General features: G+C 43.6%; 1 protein-coding gene across 5 annotated transcripts in view; it reads left to right on the top strand.

Annotated features, from left to right (window-relative positions):
* USP22 (ubiquitin specific peptidase 22) overlaps positions 1 to 23,057 on the top strand; it is a 119,920-nt gene that overhangs the window by 52,558 nt on the left and 44,305 nt on the right. For all 5 annotated transcript variants that reach the window (XM_069733920.1, XM_069733916.1, XM_069733917.1 and 2 more), the window contains 2 exons: positions 1,446 to 1,547; positions 3,493 to 3,662. In XM_069733920.1, the coding sequence (XP_069590021.1) occupies positions 1,446 to 1,547; positions 3,493 to 3,662 (272 nt within the window). The remainder of the gene's footprint in view (positions 1 to 1,445; positions 1,548 to 3,492; positions 3,663 to 23,057) is intronic.

Here is a 23,057-nt window from a genome sequence, read left to right as displayed (position 1 = left end):
CTCCAGACTCTGTGACCTTGATTTCAAAATGAAATGCAAAATTTACTTTAATATGAAAACAACACCTTGGACCACTGACAACAGTTCTTTTTCTCCTTGGCCCAGGTGAGACGCTTCTGGCATTGTCTATTGGCCATGAGTGGCTTGACACAAGGAATGTGACACTTGTAGCCAATGTCCTGGATACATCTGTGTGTGGTGGCTCTTGAAACAATGACTCCAGCAGCAGTCCACTCCTTGTGAATCTCCCCCAAATTTTTGAATGGCGTTTTCTTAACAATCCTTTAAAGGCTGTGGTTATTCCAGTTGCTTGTGCACCTTTTTCTACCGCACTTATTCCTTCCACTCAACTTTCCATTAATGTGCTTGGATACAGCACTCTGTGAACAGCCAACTTCTTTACCAATGACCTTTTGTGGCTTCCTCTCCTTGTGGAGTGTGTCAATGATTGCCTTCTGGACGTCTGTCAAGTCAGCAGTCTTCCCCATGATTGTGGAGCCTACTGAACAGACTAAGGGACCTTTTTAAATGCTTAGGAAGCTCTTGCAGGTGTTTTTTGTTTATTCTAATTTACTGAGATAATTACTTTTGGGTTTTCGTTGGCTGTAAGCCATAATCATTAACAGAAATAAACACTTGAAATAGATCGCTCTATAACGACTCTATATAATGAGTTTCACTGTATTGAAGAACTGAAATGAACTTTTGATGATATTCTAATTTTGTGAGAAGCACTTGTATTTGTGGGAAGGTCTTGTCAACATTTCTGTGTGTATTGGGGGTCTGTAAATAGTTGATTGAATTTGTTCGGAATCTGTTGCCAAATCTGATTTTACCATATTTGTGCCATATTGGTACCTGATTTGTGCCAAATTTGTGTTTGGTGATCAGTTCCAAACATATTCAGTAATTTCTACTCCCATTGACTCCAATGACATTCGGTGAGTATTGCAAAAACAATATTCGCCGCTGATCGTAATCGGAACCGAATTTTGAAAAATTCACTCAACTCTAGATGTAAGGCATGTATTGCACAATACTGAGCCGTCTATCTGATACTATACTGCTAAATATGTTGAAATATACTAACACACAGTCTTTTGTCTGCTTTTTTAGTGCTGTTGTACGTAGTATTTTTGGGGCTTTGTTCACATCATGCTTTATGGGCTTCATTATAAGTGGCAACCACAAAGTGGTGCCAGATCTGTTGCATGAAGAAGACTAGTGCCAACTGATGATCCTCCTTGACTCAATGGGTTCTGTCGCCGTGCTCATAGTTTTCAGAGGAAAATAGTCCTGCGAGTTTTCCTTCCTATGAGATGACTAAATCTGCAGTGGGGGCTGCAGACAGTTTTGATACAGATGTGAATCTTCGCGATTCTTGCAAAGTTGTAGAACTTGTTGCCAGTGTCTCTTACCTGTAATGTGTGCTTTGTATGTTTTAGGTGTTGGAGAAAAGTATTCAACCTGGGAGCCAACAAAGAGGGAGCTAGAGCTGTTACGACATAACCCTAAGAGAAGGAAAATAACCACAAACTGCACCATCGGTAGGCAGAGGAGTGAAGTTCTAATACTTGGTTTATTTTTGTTTGTTTTTTTTAAGTGGGTGGGTGGATTGTTGCACGTGAAACTTACAGGAAGAAAAATCATTCATTTTACTTCACTTTTATGGTGTGTAAAGTCACAAATTTTTGTAACTTGGTGACCTGACACTAGCCTGCGACATTGATGGAGCTTAGATGGTTCCAGGGAGTGGCAGGATTATATCAGAAATGTTTTCCAGCTCACAGCTAGTGTACATCTCCGATTCTGGTGCACCGACCTCTTTAAAGGGAACCTGTCACCCCGAAAATCGGGGGTGAGGTAATCCCACCGGCATCAGGGGCTTATCTGCAGCATTCTATAATGCTGTAGATAAGCCCCCGATGTTACCTGAAAAAGGAGAAAAAGACGTTAGATTATACTCACCCAGGGGCGGTCCCGCTGCTGGTCTGGTCAGATGGGCGTCTCCGGTCCGCTGCGTCGCCTCCCATCTTCTTTCCATGACGTCCTCTTCTGATCTTCAGCCACGGCTCCGGCGCAGGCGTACTTTGCTCTGCCCTGTTGAGGGCAGAGGATAGTACAGCAGTGCGCAGGCGCCGGAAAGGTCAGAGGCTCGGCGCCTGCGCACTGCAGTACTTTGTCTGCCCTCAACAGGGCAGAGCAAAGTACGCCTGCGCCGGAGCCGTGGCCGAAGATCAGAAGAGGACGTCATGGAAAGAAGATAGGAGGCGCCGCAGCGGACCGGAGACGCCCATCTGACCAGACCAGCAGCGGGACCGCCCCTGGGTGAGTATAATCTAACGTCTTTTTCTCCTTTTTCAGGTAACATCGGGGGCTTATCTACAGCATTATAGAATGCTGCAGATAAGCCCCTGATGCCGGTGGGATTACCTCACCCGCGATTTTCGGGGTGACAGGTTCCCTTTAATGAGTTTTGGGCATCTCACCCAGGAGACGTATTAATGTGTCAGTCCTGTTGTATCAGCCCCTTCATAACTGGGTATTAAAGTCCAAAGCATGAGATAGATGGTCAGGCGGTCATTTTCTCATCTGTAAATTATTTGGAGAGACTACTAATATAAAACTACTCTTCTCAACATTGACATTTCAACACCAGTAAGGAAAAGTCACGGAATTACGGAAATCACAGGATAATCATATGAAAATGATAAAATGGAAGCAACATTTTCAAAACCTCTCTATTCATTATTGCGTGTTAACGGCATGTGCAGAAATCCTTGCACCTAGTTGCCTTGGCTGCTAACAATGAGATTATTAATGGTTGTCTGAGTATTCTGCACACTGAATGCACTTGGGCAGCAAATCATCAAGATCTGCTTCCGGCAGCTCCCTCTGCAATTACTGGCCTCTGATGTCCCAAATGAACCCAATGCGAGACGAGTCTGGAGATGCTACTGGCCATGGAAGCACATGTAGGACCTCGGTACCAAAAGCAACATGCGTGCTGCTGTTGTGTTGAAAAACTCTTCATTGGACACTTTGGAGAAAAGGCCCTACCACTGTTTCCAAAGACCACCAAGCAGTTAGTGTACCTGGCGTGAAGACTAGAGGGGTCTGGCTTCCGAATAGTGCTCTACCCCACGTTATTCCAGCAGCAGGACAGTTGTGACCTTCCCTCATGAAGGTTTCGTCTTTGACCTCACCCAACTGAGCTCAGGCTATCGTGGTGCAGTGTGAGACTGAAATGGAGGCTAGAATGGATGTCTGTCCTCTTCAGCAATGAGTCCTGCTTTTGCCCTGAATGCAACAATAGCCAGAGATGGTTTTGGAGACCATGTAGGTAACATGTCTATGATAAATGCACTTTATGGGTAGGCACATGTTACCCATGTGGCTTCACTGGTTTTTGACAGTCTACTGTCGTCTAGATATATTTTTGTGTAATTTACCTATTACCTTTCTGACAGATTTTCTATTAATCTCCATTAGGTTTGCGAGGTTTAATCAATCTTGGGAACACGTGTTTTATGAACTGTATTGTCCAGGCACTCACCCACACTCCTCTGCTGCGAGACTTTTTCCTTTCTGACCGTCACAAATGTGAAATGCAAAGCCCAAACTCTTGCTTGGTTTGTGAAATGTCAACACTCTTTCAGGAGGTAGGTACCTGACAGCTGAATACAGCAGCTTATTTGTGTCTTATGAGACATCTTGGTTAATAATGACCTACGCAATGATTATTCCGTGAGATTATATAAAACCTAGTACCGAGTCCTTTCTGAACGGCTTGTGTGCTCATCATTTCTGTGCTCTTAATATATCTTTATAGCTGTAGGAGGGGTCTCTGCTCCAGATCACCGGAGTAGGCCATTATACTGTTCCTCCCGTTCTGGACTCCTTCCTAAATCACCGTAGTTTGGGGAGGAAAACTAGTGCACATCTAGACGACGGTAAGACATATTAAACGTACGGTATTCCACCGAATTTACCACCCAGTGTGCAAGCGTTTTATGCCCCAGGTCAGAGATTGGAATTGGAGAGACACTTAGTGCACCCCTGCCTTTATCTGCAGCCCCTAGGCCGCATGCAGCCCTCCATACCTTTCCATGGTCACAGAGATGCCGGCCAGTGTCTGGGGGCTGCTCATATGTATTTTCCTTGTTGGGGAGTAGAGGAGTGTCAGGTAGTACTGTAGGGATCAGTAATGTGGCCCTGTGTGTCACCAAGGCATCATCCAGGTAATGAATGAAAGAAGGGGATGCCTAGTGCTAACATAATCATTGTAGTTTATGGGAGAACGGAAACCCTGAACTCTGCTAGCATCTCGCATTAACTACAATGGAGAAGGCTGGAGCCGTGGTCTTTGGTTTTCTGGGTTGTGAATGGGAGAGAAGAGGACCTCTGTCCTCTTGATAAATGGAATCCCTTAAAATGAAATTGGCACCTATTAGATAATGATGTAGTGAGGTATTATTGCAACCAAGGTGTTGGCTAGATCTGGCACAGTGCTCCTTGGACCAAAAAATAGACTGTGCTCCCTTGTTGTAAGCGCTCACTTTTTGGCTGCCTGCAGTCTCCACTTGAGTGATTTTCTAGGTACCGCTTTAGAGTACATTCATCGCATTTTTCTGTTTTTGCAAAAAAAAACAAAAAAAAAACACATTTTACTATCCCAAGCAAAGCAAAGGAGATTTTTGAGATCTCATGCACACGTTGAATTTTTTTTTTTTCAGCGTTTTGGCAGCCTTTTTCACCCATTCTAATGACTGGGCATCATAATGCATAAAAAAAAAACCTGTCAAACACACATTTGAATCCCTTTCTGACATTGGACGTACTATCCCGTCCATGTGCCCTGGGCCCGTCTGACCATGGACGGGATAGTATGTCATCGCCGATTGGCTGCGCACACGGGTTGTGTTCGGCCGGGTGTCGGCTGATTCTCACAGCTGACACCCGGCACTAAGTGCGAGGAGCGGTGACAGACCGCTCCCGGCACTTTAACCCCCGAAACACTGCGATCAAACAAGATTGCAGCGTTCCAGAGCGCGCACAGGGGCTGACAGCCCCTCTGCCTTTGGATCGGAGACCCCGCCGTCCCAATCGCTGCCATGGAGACCTGATGTCATCATGACCACATCCGAGTCTCCAGAGCTGAGACTTCCTGTCATGCTCAGTGATGATCAGGAAGTCAGTCAGGTCAGTGTGCATGGGTTGCAGTGCTGACCGTTTCTATAGCATGCAGATGCTGCTTCATCTGCATGCTGTAGAAGCGATCAGCATGCACAAAATGATTGTCCCATAGTGGGGCACAGTGTAAAACTTAGAATGAAATAATATTTTTCTTTTTTTTAAATTGTAAAAATATTACAAAAAAAAAACAAACATAATTCTATCAATAAATAAATATTTGAATGAAAAAATCTAAACCAATAAAAGTACACACATTTACTATCACTGCGTCCGTAATGACTCGACCGATAAAACTGTCCCACTAGTTAACCCCTTTAGTGAACACCATAAAAAAAGGCAAAAAACAATTCTTTATCATCATACCGCCGAACAAAAAGGGGAATAACACGCGATCAAAAAGACCGATATAAATAAACATGGTACCACTGAAAATGTCATCTAGTCCCGCAAAAAACAATCAGCCATACAGATCCATCAGCGGAAAAAGAAGGTATAGCTCTCAGAATAAAGCGATGCAAAATTAATTTTTATATAAAATAGTTTTTATTGTATAAAAGCTCCAAAACATTAAAAAAAAAAATATAAAGGAGGTATCGCTGTAATCGTACTAACCCGAAGAATAAAACTGCTTTATCAATTTTACCACACATGGAACCGTATAAAGGCTCCCCCCCCCCCCCCAAAAAAAAAATAGATTCATGATTTGCAGGTTTTTGTTCATACTGCCCCCTAAAAATTGGAATAAAAAGCGTTCAAAAAATGTCATGTGCCTGAAAATGGTACCAATAAAGATGTCAACTCGTCCCGCAAAAAACAAGACCTCACATGACTCTGTGGACCAAAATATAGAAAAATTATAGCTCCCAAAATGTGGTGATGAAAAAACTATTTTTTGCAATAAAAAGTGTCTTTTAGGCTAAGTGCACAGGTTGCAGAATTGGCATGCGTATTCCTGCTAAACACTAGCATCTTGCAAGCGTAATTAGCTGTAGCATCGTTTGGAAAACTGATTGACAGGTTGGTCACAATTGTCAAACATAGTGTTTGACAAGTGTATTGATGCTGCCTATGCAGCAGGCGTGTACTACAGAGGACAGAGAATGAACTTCAATCCTATGTTGCGGCCAGCATGCAGCCAGCGGCTAAGGAAAGGGTGAATCAAACACCTGAAAACTCCGCCCATATGACCGAAAACCGGTCCCGTCAAATTCAGGTGGCAGGTTCCCTTTAAAGGGAAGGTACCACGTTTGTAGATCATTAGTAAATCACTGTAATGTAGCATAACATGCTGTTATAATGTTATAATCAAATTTTGAATGCATGTGAAACATATTTTGTGTGTTATGTGAGTTTAAAGAAGGCACTGAGGGCTGACATCTTGTTTTCACAGCAGTAGCACGACACTATCAGTGTCAGAATACGCATCCCATGGACATAGGGTCAGCGGCGGTCTATTATCTCCTATCTTTAACATTGCAGCCGCATTAGCAGTGAGCTGGGCATGCCTCTGTGGGCCGCACAATTCACTGCTGTAGGTGTGACTGGCCGCCATTTTATTATAGCCCAGTGCTATCTGCCCAGCTCCACTTACCCTCTATCGCAGGACAGAAGCGCTCACTGGAGCCGGAGAGTGGGGAGTGCGGGTGCTTTATCTCCCTGCTCCTCAGTACTCCAGGCCCTGCACTGCAGGTCCTGGGCAGACATCTTCTGCTCCTCACATGCTGCCCTGTGTGCTCCTCCTGCTCTGTCTCCGCCTCCCCCTCACACACAGTCCCTGTGATCTCCGGTAAGCTGCATTCACCGCCTGCAGAGAGAAGAGGTGACACCTGGAGAGAGCAGGACAGCTGACAGGACAAGGAATAAGGTGGGGGAAGGGGGATGGCAAGAATGTTATTCACAAAATGGGAGAGAAGTAGAATGCCCACAGCAGGGATCATATAGCCTTCCCCCATATATCTCCTCTGTGATATCCCATAGACCAGCACACTGCTATCCTGTCACCCTGCTCCTTCCCCCATATATCTCCTCTGTGACCCCCCCCCCATAGACCAGCACACTGCTCTCCTGAAATACACTGTGCTGCAGTCACCCTGCTCCTTCCCCCATATATCTCCTCTGTGACCCCCCATAGACCAGCACACTGCTCTCCCCTAATACACTGTGCTGCAGTCACCCTGCTCCTTCCCCCATATATCTCCTCTGTGACCCCCCCATAGACCAGCACACTGCTCTCCTGAAATACACTGTGCTGCAGTCACCCTGCTCCTTCCCCCATATATCTCCTCTGTGACCCCCCCCATAGACCAGCACACTGCTCTCCTGAAATACACTGTGCTGCAGTCACCCTGCTCCTTCCCCCATATATCTCCTCTGTGACCCCCCATAGACCAGCACACTGCTCTCCTGAAATACACTGTGCTGCAGTCACCCTGCTCCTTCCCCCATGTATCTCCTCTGTGACCCCCCATAGACCAGCACACTGCTCTCCTGAAATACACTGTGCTGCAGTCACCCTGCTCCTTCCCCCATATATCTCCTCTGTGACCCCCCATAGACCAGCACACTGCTCTCCTGAAATACACTGTGCTGCAGTCACCCTGCTCCTTCCCCCATGTATCTCCTCTGTGACCCCCCCATAGACCAGCACACTGCTCTCCTGAAATACACTGTGCTGCAGTCACCATGCTCCTTCCCCCATATATCTCCTCTGTGACCCCCCATAGACCAGCACACTGCTCTCCTGAAATACACTGTGCTGCAGTCACCCTGCTCCTTCCCCCATATATCTCCTCTGTGACCCCCCCATAGACCAGCACACTGCTCTCCTGAAATACTGTGCTGCAGTCACCCTGCTCCTTCCCCATATACAGTATCTCCTTTATGACCCCCCCATAGACCAGCACACTGCTCTCCTGAAATACTCTGTACTGCAGTCACCCTGTTCCTTCTCCCATATATCTCCTTCTGTGACCCTGGAGGTGACTCTCTCTCCATATGGGTGCTGTCTCTCTCCCCATGTGTGCTCTCCATCCCCCTGTGCCTGTTGGCTCTTGCTTCTATTCACTCCTCTCCCCCTGCACGTCTCACTCCACATGGGTCGCTCTCCCTCCTATGCACTCCTCTCCCCCCTGCATGTCTCACTCCCCAGGGTCGCTCTCCCTCCTCTCTCCCCCCTGCATGTCTCACTCCCCAGGGTCGCTCTCCCTCCTCTCCCCCCTGCATGTCTCTCCCCATGGGTCGATCTCGCTCCTTTGCACTCCTCTCCCCCTGCATGCCTCTCTCCCCCCTGCATGTCTCTCTCCCCCAGGGTCGCTCTCCCTCCTCTCCCCCTGCATGTCTCTCTCCCCCAGGGTCGCTCTCCCTCCTCTCCCCCTGCATGTCTCTCTCCCCCAGGGTCGCTCTCCCTCCTCTCCCCCCTGCATGTCTCTCCCCATGGGTCGATCTCGCTCCTTTGCACTCCTCTCCCCCTGCATGCCTCTCCCCCCTGCATGTCTCTCTCCCCCAGGGTCGCTCTCCCTCCTCTCCCCCTGCATGTCTCTCTCCCCCAGGGTCGCTCTCCCTCCTATGCAGTCCTCTCCCCCTGCATGTCTTTCCACATTGCACACACAGCTCAGTGCGTGCGATAACAGGAGCTGCGGGGGTCATGCTGTCACATGTCAGCGTGACCCCACAGCTGTGACTGTCACCTGCGGTAATGCTGCACTGTGGGATCATGCTGGCAGATGTCAGCGTGACTCTGCAGCTCACTGTGACCTGCAGCGGTGACCTGCAGTAAAAAAGCAGACGCAGACCGATGACACTACTGCTCCAATTGGCCTATGTCTGATGGAAGAGTAGTATCATCTGCAGGTACCTGTGCTTTTTTTTTTTTTTTTTAAAGTTACATTACATACTTATTCACATAAAAATAAAAAAAAAGTATACTCTCGGCGGCGCAGTGATCCACCTCCTGTCAGTGTATCGCCGGCTGTCTTTGAGAGCTGCTCTCAAAGTGATCAGGATCGTCGTGGGACATTATGGATTATCATCTCGGCGGACAGGTGAGGAATGTTTGTGGTTTATTTTCTTTTTGTTGCAGGAGACGAAGGATTCGAGGATTATGCGTTCGGTAAGTATAGTTTAAGATTAAGAAAGAACTTTATTCTTGCTGTGTCTTTATTTACAATTCAACTATAGGATTAGTAATGGATAGGTGTCTTATATACGCTTCTCCATTACTAAGCTGTGGGCTTGATGTCACCTGACAATAAATAATTAATCAACCAAATAAACAACTATATGTGTGGTCGTGTATCTGTATAAATACATAACACACACAAAATTTCAGCTCACCCTTTTTGAGTAATCTCCATGGGATTTATTCAGTCCGAGCACGGAAAGAGCTTCTGCCAAGGCTCTCTGGAAACGATGAGAATGAAAGAGGAATCCAGCTCAGGAAAGTATATAAAATCAAAAGTTTTTATTCCAAATTATTTTAAAAAAGAGGAAACACTGCATGTCAAAAATCAGCAATATCCAATAAACGGAAGGAAGACCATGATACAGCTGTATCATGGTCTTCCTTCCGTTTATTGGATATTGCTGATTTTTGACATGCAGTGTTTCCTCTTTTTTAAAATAATTTGGAATGAAAACTTTTGATTTTATATACTTTCCTGAGCTGGATTCCTCTTTCATTCTCATAAATACATAACACCTATAGATATGAAACCACAACCAATGATTTGAGATTAAAGGGAACCGGTCACCCCGAAAATCGCGGGTGAGGTAATCCCACCGGCATCAGGGGCTTATCTGCAGCATTCTGTAATGCTGTAGATAAGCCCCCAATGTTACCTGAAAAAGGAGAAAAAGACGTTATATTATACTCACCCAGGTGTGGTCCCGCTGCTGGTCAGGTCGGATGGGCGTCTCCGGTCCGCTCCGGCGCCTCCTATCTTCTTTCCATGACGTCCTCTTCTGATACTTTGCTCTGCCCTCTTGAGGGCAGAGGATAGTACTGCAGTGCGCAGGCGCCGGAAAGGTCAGAGGCCCGGCGCCTGCGCACTGCAGTACTTTGTCTGCCCTCAACAGGGCAGAGCAAAGTACGCCTGCGCCGGAGCCGTGGCTGAAGATCAGAAGAGGACGTCATGGAAAGAAGATAGGAGGCGCCGGAGCGGACCGGAGACGCCCATCTGACCTGACCAGCAGCGGGACCACACCTGGGTGAGTATAATCTAACGTCTTTTTCTCCTTTTTCAGGTAACATCGGGGGCTTATCTACAGCATTACAGAATGCTGCAGATAAGCCCCTGATGCCGGTGGGCTTACCTCACCCGCGATTTTCGGGATGACAGGTTCCCTTTAAAATATAAATTTTATTATAAACACAATAATAACAGTTTAAAATTCAGGAAAGGACCACCAGGTGGCAGTAGAATGCAGGTTATCATACAAGGGCATGTCAATAAATTTTGAATAATTAATTTCCAAGGAAATCAGTTAATGTAACGAGCATGGAAATCTCACCATAAATGATCAAAAATTGAGGTAATTTTGCTTATATTGCACTGTTCACATTTCATAGTATATTCCATATGGAAAAGTAAGGGATAAAGTGAACATCGTGCATGTAGCAGAGTTGATATTACAAATAAATACTCAAAAAATAAATGCAGTGACAAAAAAGTCAAATTTACCCAGAAAAATCTAAATAAATAAATACCGTAATTACCTCTAAAGTGCACCAAATAAATCGCATTGCACTGCGTGTTAATAATTCAATATAAAGTGCATATGTTAGGAAAGTATCCAATTTAAAGTGAACACTGTGTATAGGTAGGCTTTATAGATAAATAGATAATATACCCTCAAAATAAATATAGTAAAGTGCCGTGCACAATAAATAAAGGAGGGAAACAAAGATATAGGTAAAATCAAATAGTTACAAAGTGCACCAAAATGTAATCATGTGAAATGTTTCCATGGTCAGACATACCCTGATGATAAGCCCGCATGGCCCAACGCGCGTTTCGCTTCAGCTTTGACGAGGGAGACTGAAGGTAAGCCCATCGCATCGCATTATATAGCCATAAGGACCAATCAAAGAAAGTGCATCGTGCAAATCAGCAAATAGATGGCGAGACTGAGTTACCAAATGCTGCCGTCATCTCCTGGAGATCAGGGACACGTCTCCATGGAGCGCGTCACATGACCGGAGATTACAGTCAGAATACAGAGCCCCAACACCTAAAGGTACCGTCACACTAAGCGACGCTGCAGCGATACCGACAACGATCCGGATCGCTGCAGCGTCGCTGTTTGGTCGCTGGAGAGCTGTCACACAGACAGCTCTCCAGCGACCAACGATGCCGGTAACCAGGGTAAACATCAGGTTACTAAGCGCAGGGCCACGCTTAGTAACCCGATGTTTACCCTGGTTACCATCCTAAAAGTAAAAAAAACAACCACTACATACTTACCTACCGCTGTCTGTCCCCGGCGCTGGGCTTCTCTGCTCTGGCTGTGAGCACAGCGGCCGGAAAGCAGAGCGAGGTGACGTCACCGCTGTGCTTTCCGGCTGGCCGGCGCTCACAGCCAGAGCAGAGAAGCACAGCGCCGGGGACAGACAGCGGTAGGTAAGTATGTAGCGGTTGTTTTTTTTACTTTAACGATGGTAACCAGGGTAAACATCGGGTTACTAAGCGCGGCCCTGCGCTTAGTAACCCGATGTTTACCCTGGTTACCAGCGAAGACATCGCTGAATCGGCTTCACACACGCCGATTCAGCGATGTCAGCGGGAGAGCCAGCGACCAAATAAAGTTCTGGACTTTCTTCCCCGACCAGCGACATCACAGCAGGGGCCTGATCGCTGCTGCCTGTCACACTGGACGATATCGCTAGCCAGGACGCTGCAACGTCACGGATCGCTAGCGATATCGTCTAGTGTGAAGGTACCTTAAGCCTAAGTCAGAGACCCAGATAAGATGACCAAAAGTAAGGGAGCGGGTCAAAATCCAAGTAGATATATAAAAGTGAAGTTAGGATACCTCCCAAAGAGGGGCAAGTTTATATTGTGAAGTGCATAAGTGTATCACAATAATATGTATAAGAACATACCGCCATGTCCTCAGCGGACTAATATGTGCAAAACAATATATACAAAGTCCAATGATAATACAAAAGAATAATAAACAATAAAATAAAGAGAACAGACAATATGTATATAAACAAGGACATAGTATAATGTGGAAAAAAGAGATTGATCCATATGTAGCAGCTAACGCAGAAATTCTAAGACGGGCATATGTAGTCCATAGGTTTCATGTCAAACAGCGAAATAGCTAAAAACAAAGACAAAAAATAAGAAAGAGAAATAAGAAACAAAGATTGAAAACCATTAAAAGCATAACAAATAACAATATGGGAGAAACTAATTACAAAAAAGGCACAATACTCAGGGCGTCATTTAAGCCCTTAGGGGACACAGTGTCTAGTTTACAGATCCACTGTATTTCTCTCTGTGCCAGCCGTTTTTTCCAGTCCCCACCCCGGGTCCCTATGATAATTCTATCAATCCCATTTACCTTAAGAAGGGATGAGTCGCATCCATGGAAAAGCTTGAAGTGACGGGGTACTTATTGGTCAGTACCCCAGAGAGCTTCTTATATGTGTCTACATCCGACAGTTGCCGTGTTGCCTCTAATAGATAAGCCTCCCTGGGTAACAGCACCACCTTACCTCCTTTATCTGCTGGTCGCACGATCACATCTGTCCACATCTTATAAAGGTCGGTCGTGATCTTGACCTCTGTACTTGGGTATATATTGGTGTTCTGACGAACTACACTGGTATGTTTTGACGAACCAGGTATGTTCTCTCTGTTGCAGTATGACTCTGCGGCAAATAAGTATATATGATAAACATAAGTGAAGGTGTGTACTGCATGCTGCGTTGGGGGTGGGGAGGGTGGATATATATGGAATTTTTGTATTCACACAGTCATCCCGGATGTTTTATGAAGTTTTTATTTGAGAGCTGACACAAGGTGGTGGATATAATCCGGATTTGGTTCCGGTTTTTAATATATTTTATGTTTGACACATGTTGTATTTTGTCTTTAGGTGCCGGAGGTAAGGGGCGTGGGATGAGAGGGAGGGAGGGTGTTTTCTCTTACCTACCTATTTATGTCGGCGTCACTCCCCTGCACCTTAGACCCGTGGAAGCGCTATTGTAGGCGCGAAACGGCCGTCATCACATCCTGCTCACCTCCTTCTCTGTTTTGATGCCCCGAGCCGTGAAGATGACGGTGTCGTTTTATATTTTTCAATAAAGGATTCAGACCACACTTGGACCAGAACCGAAGAATAAAACTGCTTTATCCATTTTACCAAATGCAGAACGGTATAAACACCCCCCTCCAAAAGAAATTCATAAATAGCTGGTTTTTGGTCGTTCTGCCTCACAAAAATCGGAATAAAAAGCGATCAAAAAATGTCACGTGCCCGAAAATGTTACCAATAAGAACGTCAACTCGTCCCGCAAAAAACAAGACCTCACATGACTGTGGACCCAAATATGGAAAAATTATAGCTCTCAAAATGTGATAAGGCAAAAAATATTTTTTGCAATAAAAAGCGTCTTTCAGTGTATGACGGCTGCCAATCATAAAAATCCACTAAAAAACCCGCTATAAATAGTAAATCAAACCCTCCTTCATCACCGCCTTAGTTAGGGAAAAATTAAAAAATTAAAAAGATGTATTTATTTCCACTTTCCCATTAGGGTTGGGGCTAGGATTAGGGCTACAGTCAGGGTTAGGGTTGGGGCTAAAGTTAGGGTTTGGATTACTTTTACGGTTGGGAATAGAGTTGCATTAGGGTTAGGGGTGTGTCAGGGTTAGGGGTGTGGTTAGGGTTACCGTTGAGATTAGGGTTAGGGGTGTGTTTGGATTAGGGTTTGTTAGAATTGGGGGATTTCCACTGATTAGGCACATGAGGGGCTCTCCAAACGCGACATGGCGTCTGATCTCAATTCCAGCCAATTCTGCGTTGAAAAAGTAAAAGTGCTCCATCCCTTCCGACCTCTCCCGTGCGCCCAAACGGGTTTACCCCAACATATGGGGTATCAGCGTACTCGGACATATTGGACAACAACTTTTGGGGTCCAATTTCTCCTGTTACCCTTGGGAAAATACAAAACTGGGGGCTAAAATATAATTTTTGTTGAAAAAAAGAATTTTTTTATTTTCACGGCTCTGCGTTATAAACTAGTGAAATACTTGGGGGTTCAAAGTTCTCACAACACATCTAGATAACTTCCTTGGGGTGTCTAGTTTCCAATATGAGGTCACTTGTGGGGTGTTTCTACTGTTTAGTTACATGAGGGGCTCTGCAAATTCAACATAACGCCTGCAGACCAATCCATCTAAGTCTGCATTCCAAATGGCGCTCCTTCCCTTCCGAGCTCTGCCATGCGCCCAAACGGTAGTTCCCCCCCACATATTGGGTATCCGCGTACTCTGAACAAATTGGACAACAACTTTTAGGGTTCAATATCAACTGTTACCCTTGGAAAAATACAAAACTGGGGGCTAAAAAATAATTTTGGCGGGAAAAAATCTTTTTAAGTTTCACTGCTCTGCGTTATAAACTGTAGTAAAACACTTGGGGGTTCAAAGCTCTCACAAAACATCTAGATGAGTTCCTTAGGTGGTCTACTTTCCAAAATGGTGTCACTTGTGGGGGGTTTCAATGTTTAGGCACATCAGTGGCTCTCCAAACGCAACATGGCGTCCCATCTCAATTCCTGTCAATTTTGCATTGAAAAGTCAAATGGCGCTCCTTCCCTTCCAAGCTCTCCCTTGCGCCCAAACAGTGGGGTACCCCCACATATGGGGTATCGGCGTACTCAGGACAAATTGTACAACAACTTTTGGGGTCCATTTTTTCCTGTTACCCTTGTTAAAATAAAATAACTTGCCGCTCAAGTAAATTTTTTGTGAAAAAAAGTTAATGTTCATTTTTATTTAAACATTCCAAAAATTCCTGTGAAACACCTGAAGGGTTAATAACTTCTTGAATGTGGTTTTGAGCACCTTGAGGGGTGCAGTTTTTAGAATGGTGTCACACTTGGGTATTTTCTATCATATAGACCCCTAAAAATGACTTCAAATGAGATGTGGTCCCTAAAATAAAAATGGTGTTGTAAAAATTAAATTGCTGGTCAACTTTTAACCCTTATAACTCGCTAACAAAAAAAATTTTGGTTCCAAAATTGTGCTTATGTAAAGTAGACATGTGGGAAATGTTACTTATTAAGTATTTTGTGTGACTTATCTCTGTGATTTAATTGCATAAAAATTCAAAGTTGGAAAATTGCGAAATTTTCGCCAAATTTCCATTTTTTTCATAAATAAACGCAGGTAATATCAAAGAAATGTTACCACTATCATGAAGTACGTCATGAGAAAACAATGTCGGAATCACCGGGATCCGTTGAAGCGTTCCAGAGTTAAAACCTCATAAAGGGACAGTGGTCAGAATTGTAAAAATTGGCCCGGTCATTAACGTGCAAACCACCCTTGGGGGTAAAGGGGTTAAACACGTAAAGGCAGATAAGTTTCAATTATCTGCTTGTTGTGGACAGTGTCGTTCTTCCCCGGCACAGAGTGGTCACAGGTGCTACTGTCGGGGATTCAGATGCCTCTACTGACACCGCATCCATAGAGCTGAGGATTATTTTCCTGTACCCTCTGTCGACGGGGCAGGACTTATGAGGTTCAGATTGACAGCTGACTCCCCCCCCCATTAGGCAGCGGGGATCCTGCTGTCAATCAGAATGATTTCGGAAGTCACACCTCGTCGTGTCAGCAGAGGGAGCTGAATCCCCGACTGTAGCAGTCTGTGCCGAGGAAGAACTGCGCCGTGCACAACGGGCAGGTAAGTCACAATTACCTGCCTGTTGGTGCTTAGGTACATTTTTTTGGACAGTTCTGGATAACCCATTTTAAGGTTCAAATTGGCTTGTTCACTGAGGGGTTAGATAGGCATTTATGATGAAAATTAATTTTATGTTTCGGATCATCCCTTGTCCTGTGCAGATTGCTATTTTTTTTTTTTGTGAAATCCAATTGCAACATATTTTAGCCTCAAATACACAAGCAAAAGTCACCAGAGTTAGACATTTTAATATGGGTTCTTTTTAAATATTTAAAAAATGGTACAGGAAAGATATATATCTTGGTACCGTGTTAGCCAGTAGATCTGTGCTATGTTGTGTATAAATGTGATTCTTCAGAATTTGTTTTAGTCTTTGCCTGATGAAGAGACCTGAGTAGTCTCGAAAGCTTGCAATTTGTTACCATCTTTTCAGTTAGTCATTAAATGGTATCAACCACTGAGGACTCTCAATTCTAAATATTTTTTTTTTAAATTAATTAAATTAAATTAATTAGAGGAGCAGGCATCTCAAACACAGATTATGTAAAGGCGTAAAGAAGCAATATCTGCATACATTTCAACATGGGGCACGTCACTTGTCTGACGTCTTTTTGGTGCAGTGCGCACCAAGCTGGATGTCTTTCTCCATTTGTTTGTATGCGCTTTAATCATGAATAACTATTGACTTCCTCTCTTCTATAACTTGTACATGTGTTCTTTTGCCATGTGTGCTTATACTGTGCACTATGATGGAAACATTACACATTTGCATTTGTTTTTTTCTGTACTGAAATTTCCTTTTAGTTTTGATTCTAATCATGGTATAATAACTTTCTAATTTGAATTATAAGGCCTAAAGTATACATGTCATCAGTGGAATTACATGAGACTGTACTTTATTAAAGGGAACAAATCTATGTTGAATGCAGTATCTGGTAATTACAAGGTTTACTGAAAAGCTGCCCCTCGCAACATCCCTCCTAAGCTGTCTATATGGGCATGCAGGTCATAAGAACCTGAATAAAATGACCCTTTGATATTTGTGATCCGACATCTTATTCCAGAGAAATCCATGTTATTCTTATATGTAAAGGAGCTGTTAAGATCTATGGTCTGGGCACTGATCTCCCTGAGAATCTGCCTCCAGAGATGATGGCCACTCTCTGATACATATGTCTCACACTGGTAACCCCTACATTAATTTATAATAATCCCCGGAGGCAAGTTCTTGGGAAGATCGGTGTCCGGCCCATAGATCTAAACAGCTCATTTACTTACAAAGAAACACCATGGCTTTCTCTCAAATGAAACATTGTATCGTAGATACGACTTTATTCAACTTTCTATGACCTGCATGCCCATATAGACAGCTTAAAGGGATAGATCCTACTGACAAGCACTCCCACAAGACTTAGTGTCTACCACACTTCCGTTCGGATAAGTTTAATCTAATCACCAATCGCCGTGCCCCACCGTTTCCGTTCCAGTCCTGTTCTGGGTCACGTAACTTCTATTCTGACTTGTCAGATCACACTGGAGTTTGTGACTTATGGAGCTTTGTTCTGACCCTCCATAGGCTTACATTGTAAAAAACAAATTCTGGCTCTCACATGGACCCCAGTGTAATCCAGCATTCTCAGAACAGAAGTTGTGTAACCCAGAAGACGACCGGAGCAGTACTAGAACTTGGGAAGACTGTGATCGGTGAGTATAATACCATACACACACTACATAAACGTTTAGACAATAAAAAGTTTCTTCTGAAAGCTTCTTTTCAAGTAGTTATTGTTCAGCGAATTTACTTTTTTTTTTTTTTTATAACCTAAAGTGACCTTACCCTAAAAAGTCACATACCTTCTATAAAATAATGAACCAGCAATATCAAGATAATATATATTTGTAAACATGAGGCTTATGACTTGTGATTGAACAAGAGAAAAATCGCTCTACATAAGCCATAAATTGTGGGTGTTAAGCAAGCAGTAGGGAGGAATTATTGGAAGAAAAATGGTGGTTCTCAGGAAGCAATATGTCTGCACGTTACATGGCAGTACTGTAGAATGCTGGCACAGTTTTAAGGCTTGGAAATCTTAATTCTACCCTGACGAGCAAATGGCTGTAATCACAGCTGATGAAACTCAATTTAAAGGGGTTGTCAATACATCTTTGTTATATTTATGAATGAGCCAATGGAGGTATTGGCATATATATACTATCTTGCTGGACCCCTGCTGCCTGTGTCTGACACCACACGTGATATATATTTTTTTTTATTTTATTATCCCCTGGGCCCTTTAATATAAAATATAGTGGACGGCTCCCTTATTGGTAGTAAATACAGTATTACAGGCCATGAAACTTATTTGGTTGTGGTTTGGAAGATTGACATTGAAGGTGTTGTCCAGTAATGATTTACTGACTGGTCTTTGTTCCATCTGTGTATACTGTGATAGCAGAACGAGGAGCAATTAGGCTAGGTTCACATTGCGTTAGGGCAATCTGTTAAGCGCATTGCGCTAGCGGATTGCACTAATGCAATGTTTGTTTAGGGTCCGCGTTCGGCGTCCCCGCTAGCGCAGATCCCTGTTCTGCGCTAGCGAGGGACGGACCTCGGACGCTGCAAGCAGCGTCCGAGGTCCGTCACAAAAGAACGGCACATCGCTAGCGCGTGCCGAAAATGGCATGCGCTAGCGATGCGCTACAGCAAAAAATCACATTGCTGTCAATGGATGCGCTAACGGACCCCTTGCACGGCGTTAATTGCGACATTTTCGCCGTGCAATGCAGTCCGTTAGCGTTAACCCATTAACGCAATATGAACCTAGCCTTATCCCCGTTAGAATTTGGCTATAGTGCTCCCTCTTCTCAGCCACTTCATTCTCTATAGGGCTGATGAGTGCTGCTCTCTGCTCTTTCGGCAGCCTGTTAGAATATGAATGATGTGGCATTCGGGCATCCAAGCTGCTACTTGGTTTTGCAACGGGGTAAAAGTCCACCTTTCTGCCTGTTGTAGCTGGTGCTGGAGGTGTAACACTTGGCGATCAGTGAGTTATCGCCAATACTGTGGATAGGTGATAAGAGATTTGCCTGGTAAAACAAGTTGTAATTGAGGCACGTAAAAAAAAAGTAGCAAGAAAAGTGCAATTTTCCCCAATGTCAGTAAAAATGTAACTACCTCAGCTATACATTATGGTAGCTTGGGTAACTTGAAGTGGTTGTAGTAAGTCGAAGTATATTTTAATCAGTAGATCTTGAAATAAATTCTACAATTAGTTGTATTAAAAAAAAAAAAAAAAAATGTTCCTGTGCTGAGATAATGTTATAAATGCTATATACCATGTAATGACTGTGTCTGACCATGCAGAGCTGCTGCCGTTCAGTCAGCACACACCACAGCTCCTGGCCAGGGGAGGAAGCATAATGAAACAGCAGAGCCTCACAGCTTTTTGTATGAGGGAACAAATTTGCTTGCCTGTTTAATCACAGGAGTGCGTTTCTGTTGTCACCAGTAGTGATGAATGAGTGTTCTTGTTACTTGAGTTTTCCGAGCATGCTCTATTCTCAACCAAGTATTGGTGGTGCTCGGATGCGATGCTTGGATCCTTGCCCTGCATGTTGCTTGGCTTAAAGAAAGATGCAGGGATTTCCTGCCATACATGGTTAAACTGTAGCCATGTTTATTGGCTGTATTACAGCCACGAAACATGCAAGGCAGGTATCCTAGCAGCGGCAATACTTGGTTGAGACTCGCGCATGCTCAGAAAACTCAAGTAATGAGCACACTGGCTCATCACTAGTCACCAGCCCTTTGAGTTCATAATAAATGAAGTCTGACATACACGTTCAGTGGCCCCTGACTCATGTCATTATCTTGATTTATGATTCTCTCATAGTACAGGTGATGTCAGAGACATTCCTGTGATAAAAACAGACAGGGAAATGTGTGTTCTATATACTCGTTTATCACAAGTGACAAATTCTCACCCAAGAACTATCCATCGACCATGTGCTGTCCATGAAGCGCTTCAGCTCTGCATGGTCGCACACATAAGTTACAGAACAAAGCAAGCGAACATTTCAGCACAAGAACCTTTTTTTTTTTTTTTTTTTTTAGTACATCCAATTGTGGAGCTACCAATTGTTACAAAATCTACTAATTAAAATGTATTTTGTTTGGAAATCTCCTTTTAAATGTTTTTCCATCTTGATAAGTGTAAGATATAGCTTTATCGGTTCCGATCTCTGAAAGCCAACCACCAGAATGAGAGCAATCACACTGCTGTAATCTCCTGCTCTGTCCCGGCACCGTGTTCACCTATACGTTTACAGCTCCACTAGTGTGCTGCTGTTTTGTCGTAACAAGATACCAACCATATGATAATATATGTACAAGGTAACTTATTGTAACAATATGTATATAACGCACTTGGGGTCCCACTTCTGCAGCTTTGCAGTCCTCATGACTGCTCACATGTGACTTGCACTTGCAGGGCCATGCCAATTGCTTTCTCTTCGATGTTTCTCGGTGCTTCGATCCTGGGATCTGGTACTTTATATTTTACACACCGGTCCTGTGACTGAGCAGAACAAAGCCTTAGCTTGTTCATCAGTTGTTATATTGTGGAAATCTTTTACACATTAGGGCACATTGTGGCTCTTTTGATTCTTGAGGATAAATTGGTTTATTACAATTTGTCCGTTTTGCGCTAATTATACAGGAACCAGAAGCCTGCTTCTCTCGTGTGGTTCGCCGGGGAAATGGAATGATGATGTACTTACCCTATACAGGAGATGATGGAAGTCCACATGGCCACCCAACGTCATGTCCAGGAGCAATATGCTGCACCCTTCTGCTTTTCATTGGGATGGGAAGGTCTGGAGACTGACCATCAAAAAACAGCCCTGTGTTTCTTTGAGCACTTGTTCACATAGGCCTCCAGTATCGTATTTTTTTGTTGGCACTTTCCTGCCCCACACTTGGTTAGGAAAGGATACGGTGGGCCGCATTTACTAAACTGCTCTAGTAAAATGAAAGCTGAGCTCTAGTATTGTGGGCCTCAGTGTTACTAGAAGAGCGTTGTAATCAGCATCACACAAGGGGAAACTGGTTTCTGTTTTTCGTGGTCCGCTTTGCATAAAAATGAAAACTTGACACCGTTACACACTTTCCATCATTACACTTCTAATTACATTTCTTCTATCAAATTGTAATTACAGAGGTTGTCTGGGTTTTTATCTAATGTGATATTTTATCATTAATAACATCATTAATATCATAATGACGATATTAATAACATTAATATCATGAATAACATTAGATCTTTTATCTTATGTTTTAATCTGTGTCTTAATGTGAGAACATGCTAATAGGAAGTGCACTAACAATGCTAGATAATCATGAAAAGCGTCAAGAACATCCATTTCACAGGCTGCTAGTCACCGATGAACGAGCACAATGGTTTGTTCATCAGGTGAAATGATCTTTTGTGCAGCATAAAAGATCGTCTTTCTTGACGATGCATCTTCCGGTGTAAACGGGACTCCCACTGCTGAGAACCATGGCCAACGTTTAGTATAGATTGCTCAGTGTGCATCTGCCTGTGTAAACAGGTACTCAAACAACCACCTATCGGCAAACGTTATTGCTAGTCGTGCCGCAAGTTGGTATGTGTAAACAGACCTTGATGCACCTTCTAAATCGCCGTCTTGTTTTGTCAACCGCCGCTGCTTCTGCTTCACATTTCACCAAATCCTATCAATCCTTGTAAGTAGCTTTTGAGACTTCGTCTTCCCTTTACTGTAATGATCTAATCAGAAGTGGTAGATTTGTTTCTGGGGTTGATCATCCATTAATCTGCTGCAGGCATGTGGATTTCTGCAAACACCATGCAGATAAGTCGTGTCACCATTCCTCTGCATTACGCTGCCAATGCGCACCATATTGGCACCACTGGCTCTGGCAGCAAGTTTTCGTTTTAAATTCTCTTTAATGAATTTTCAGACTATATTACAAGAATCACATTGTTATATTTTGGGAATGACTGAGTACAGATAAGTACAATAGAAACCCAATTATATGTGCATTAGCTTGACATGCATAATAGCTTAGTTATATAAAAAAATAATTCCAGTAGATGATTTCAGTGCGGTAAGGACAGCAAGGGAAGGTAGAAAGTAGGGGTGAGGAGTATAGAAAAGGGGTGGGGAGGGATTCATACTAAATTCCATAGGAGGGATATTCCTCCAACAATCTCACTATCTCAGACTGAATAACTGATAAATCCTCTCACTAAAATTGGGATAAATTCTTAATATTTAGCAATATGTGGTGGACTATCAGCAATATAATGTCTCTCATGGTTATCTCTCCATTTCGTAGCTGTAATTTTTCTTTCATAAATTAGTAGTACACAAGAAAATACCGTAAGTAACTTTGTGATATATCTGATCAGAGCTTTTCTTCACTAGGACTGATGATTCTCAAAATTCTCAGTTCAAGGGTAATATCTGTGTTCGGTGAAGACAGGTTACATTACTGAGAGAGAAGATGGCAGGTGATGATGATACGACTATGTAGTGGGGAGAGGAGAGAGTTGGAGGCAGAGCTACTCCCTCCATGTACATAGAATCTTATCAGTAATATCTGCCATCTCTTATCTCGGTAATGTAATAATCTGTCTTTGCTGAATACAGATTTTACCCAGGAATTGAGAATTTTGAAAATGAAAGATCTGTCCTGGAGGAGAAAAAGCAGATTTCTCGGATAAGATACATTATAAAGATGTTTATTTTCATGTGTACCATTGTTGTTTTTTTTTTTTTTTTTAAATACAAATTAAAGTGTTGGTTGGTCCTTCGATAGCTGCCCAGGGGACCAAGTCTTTGAACTGTTAATGTCTCCTGTATTCCCACTACTGGTATTTAGCTTTTCAATCCCATAG

The sequence above is a fragment of the Ranitomeya imitator genome, chromosome 7, assembly GCF_032444005.1.
Source record: "Ranitomeya imitator isolate aRanImi1 chromosome 7, aRanImi1.pri, whole genome shotgun sequence".
Lineage (NCBI taxonomy): Eukaryota > Metazoa > Chordata > Amphibia > Anura > Dendrobatidae > Ranitomeya > Ranitomeya imitator.
The sequence above is the reverse complement of the archived record's forward strand: the minus strand, read 5'-3'. Positions and strand labels throughout refer to the sequence as shown.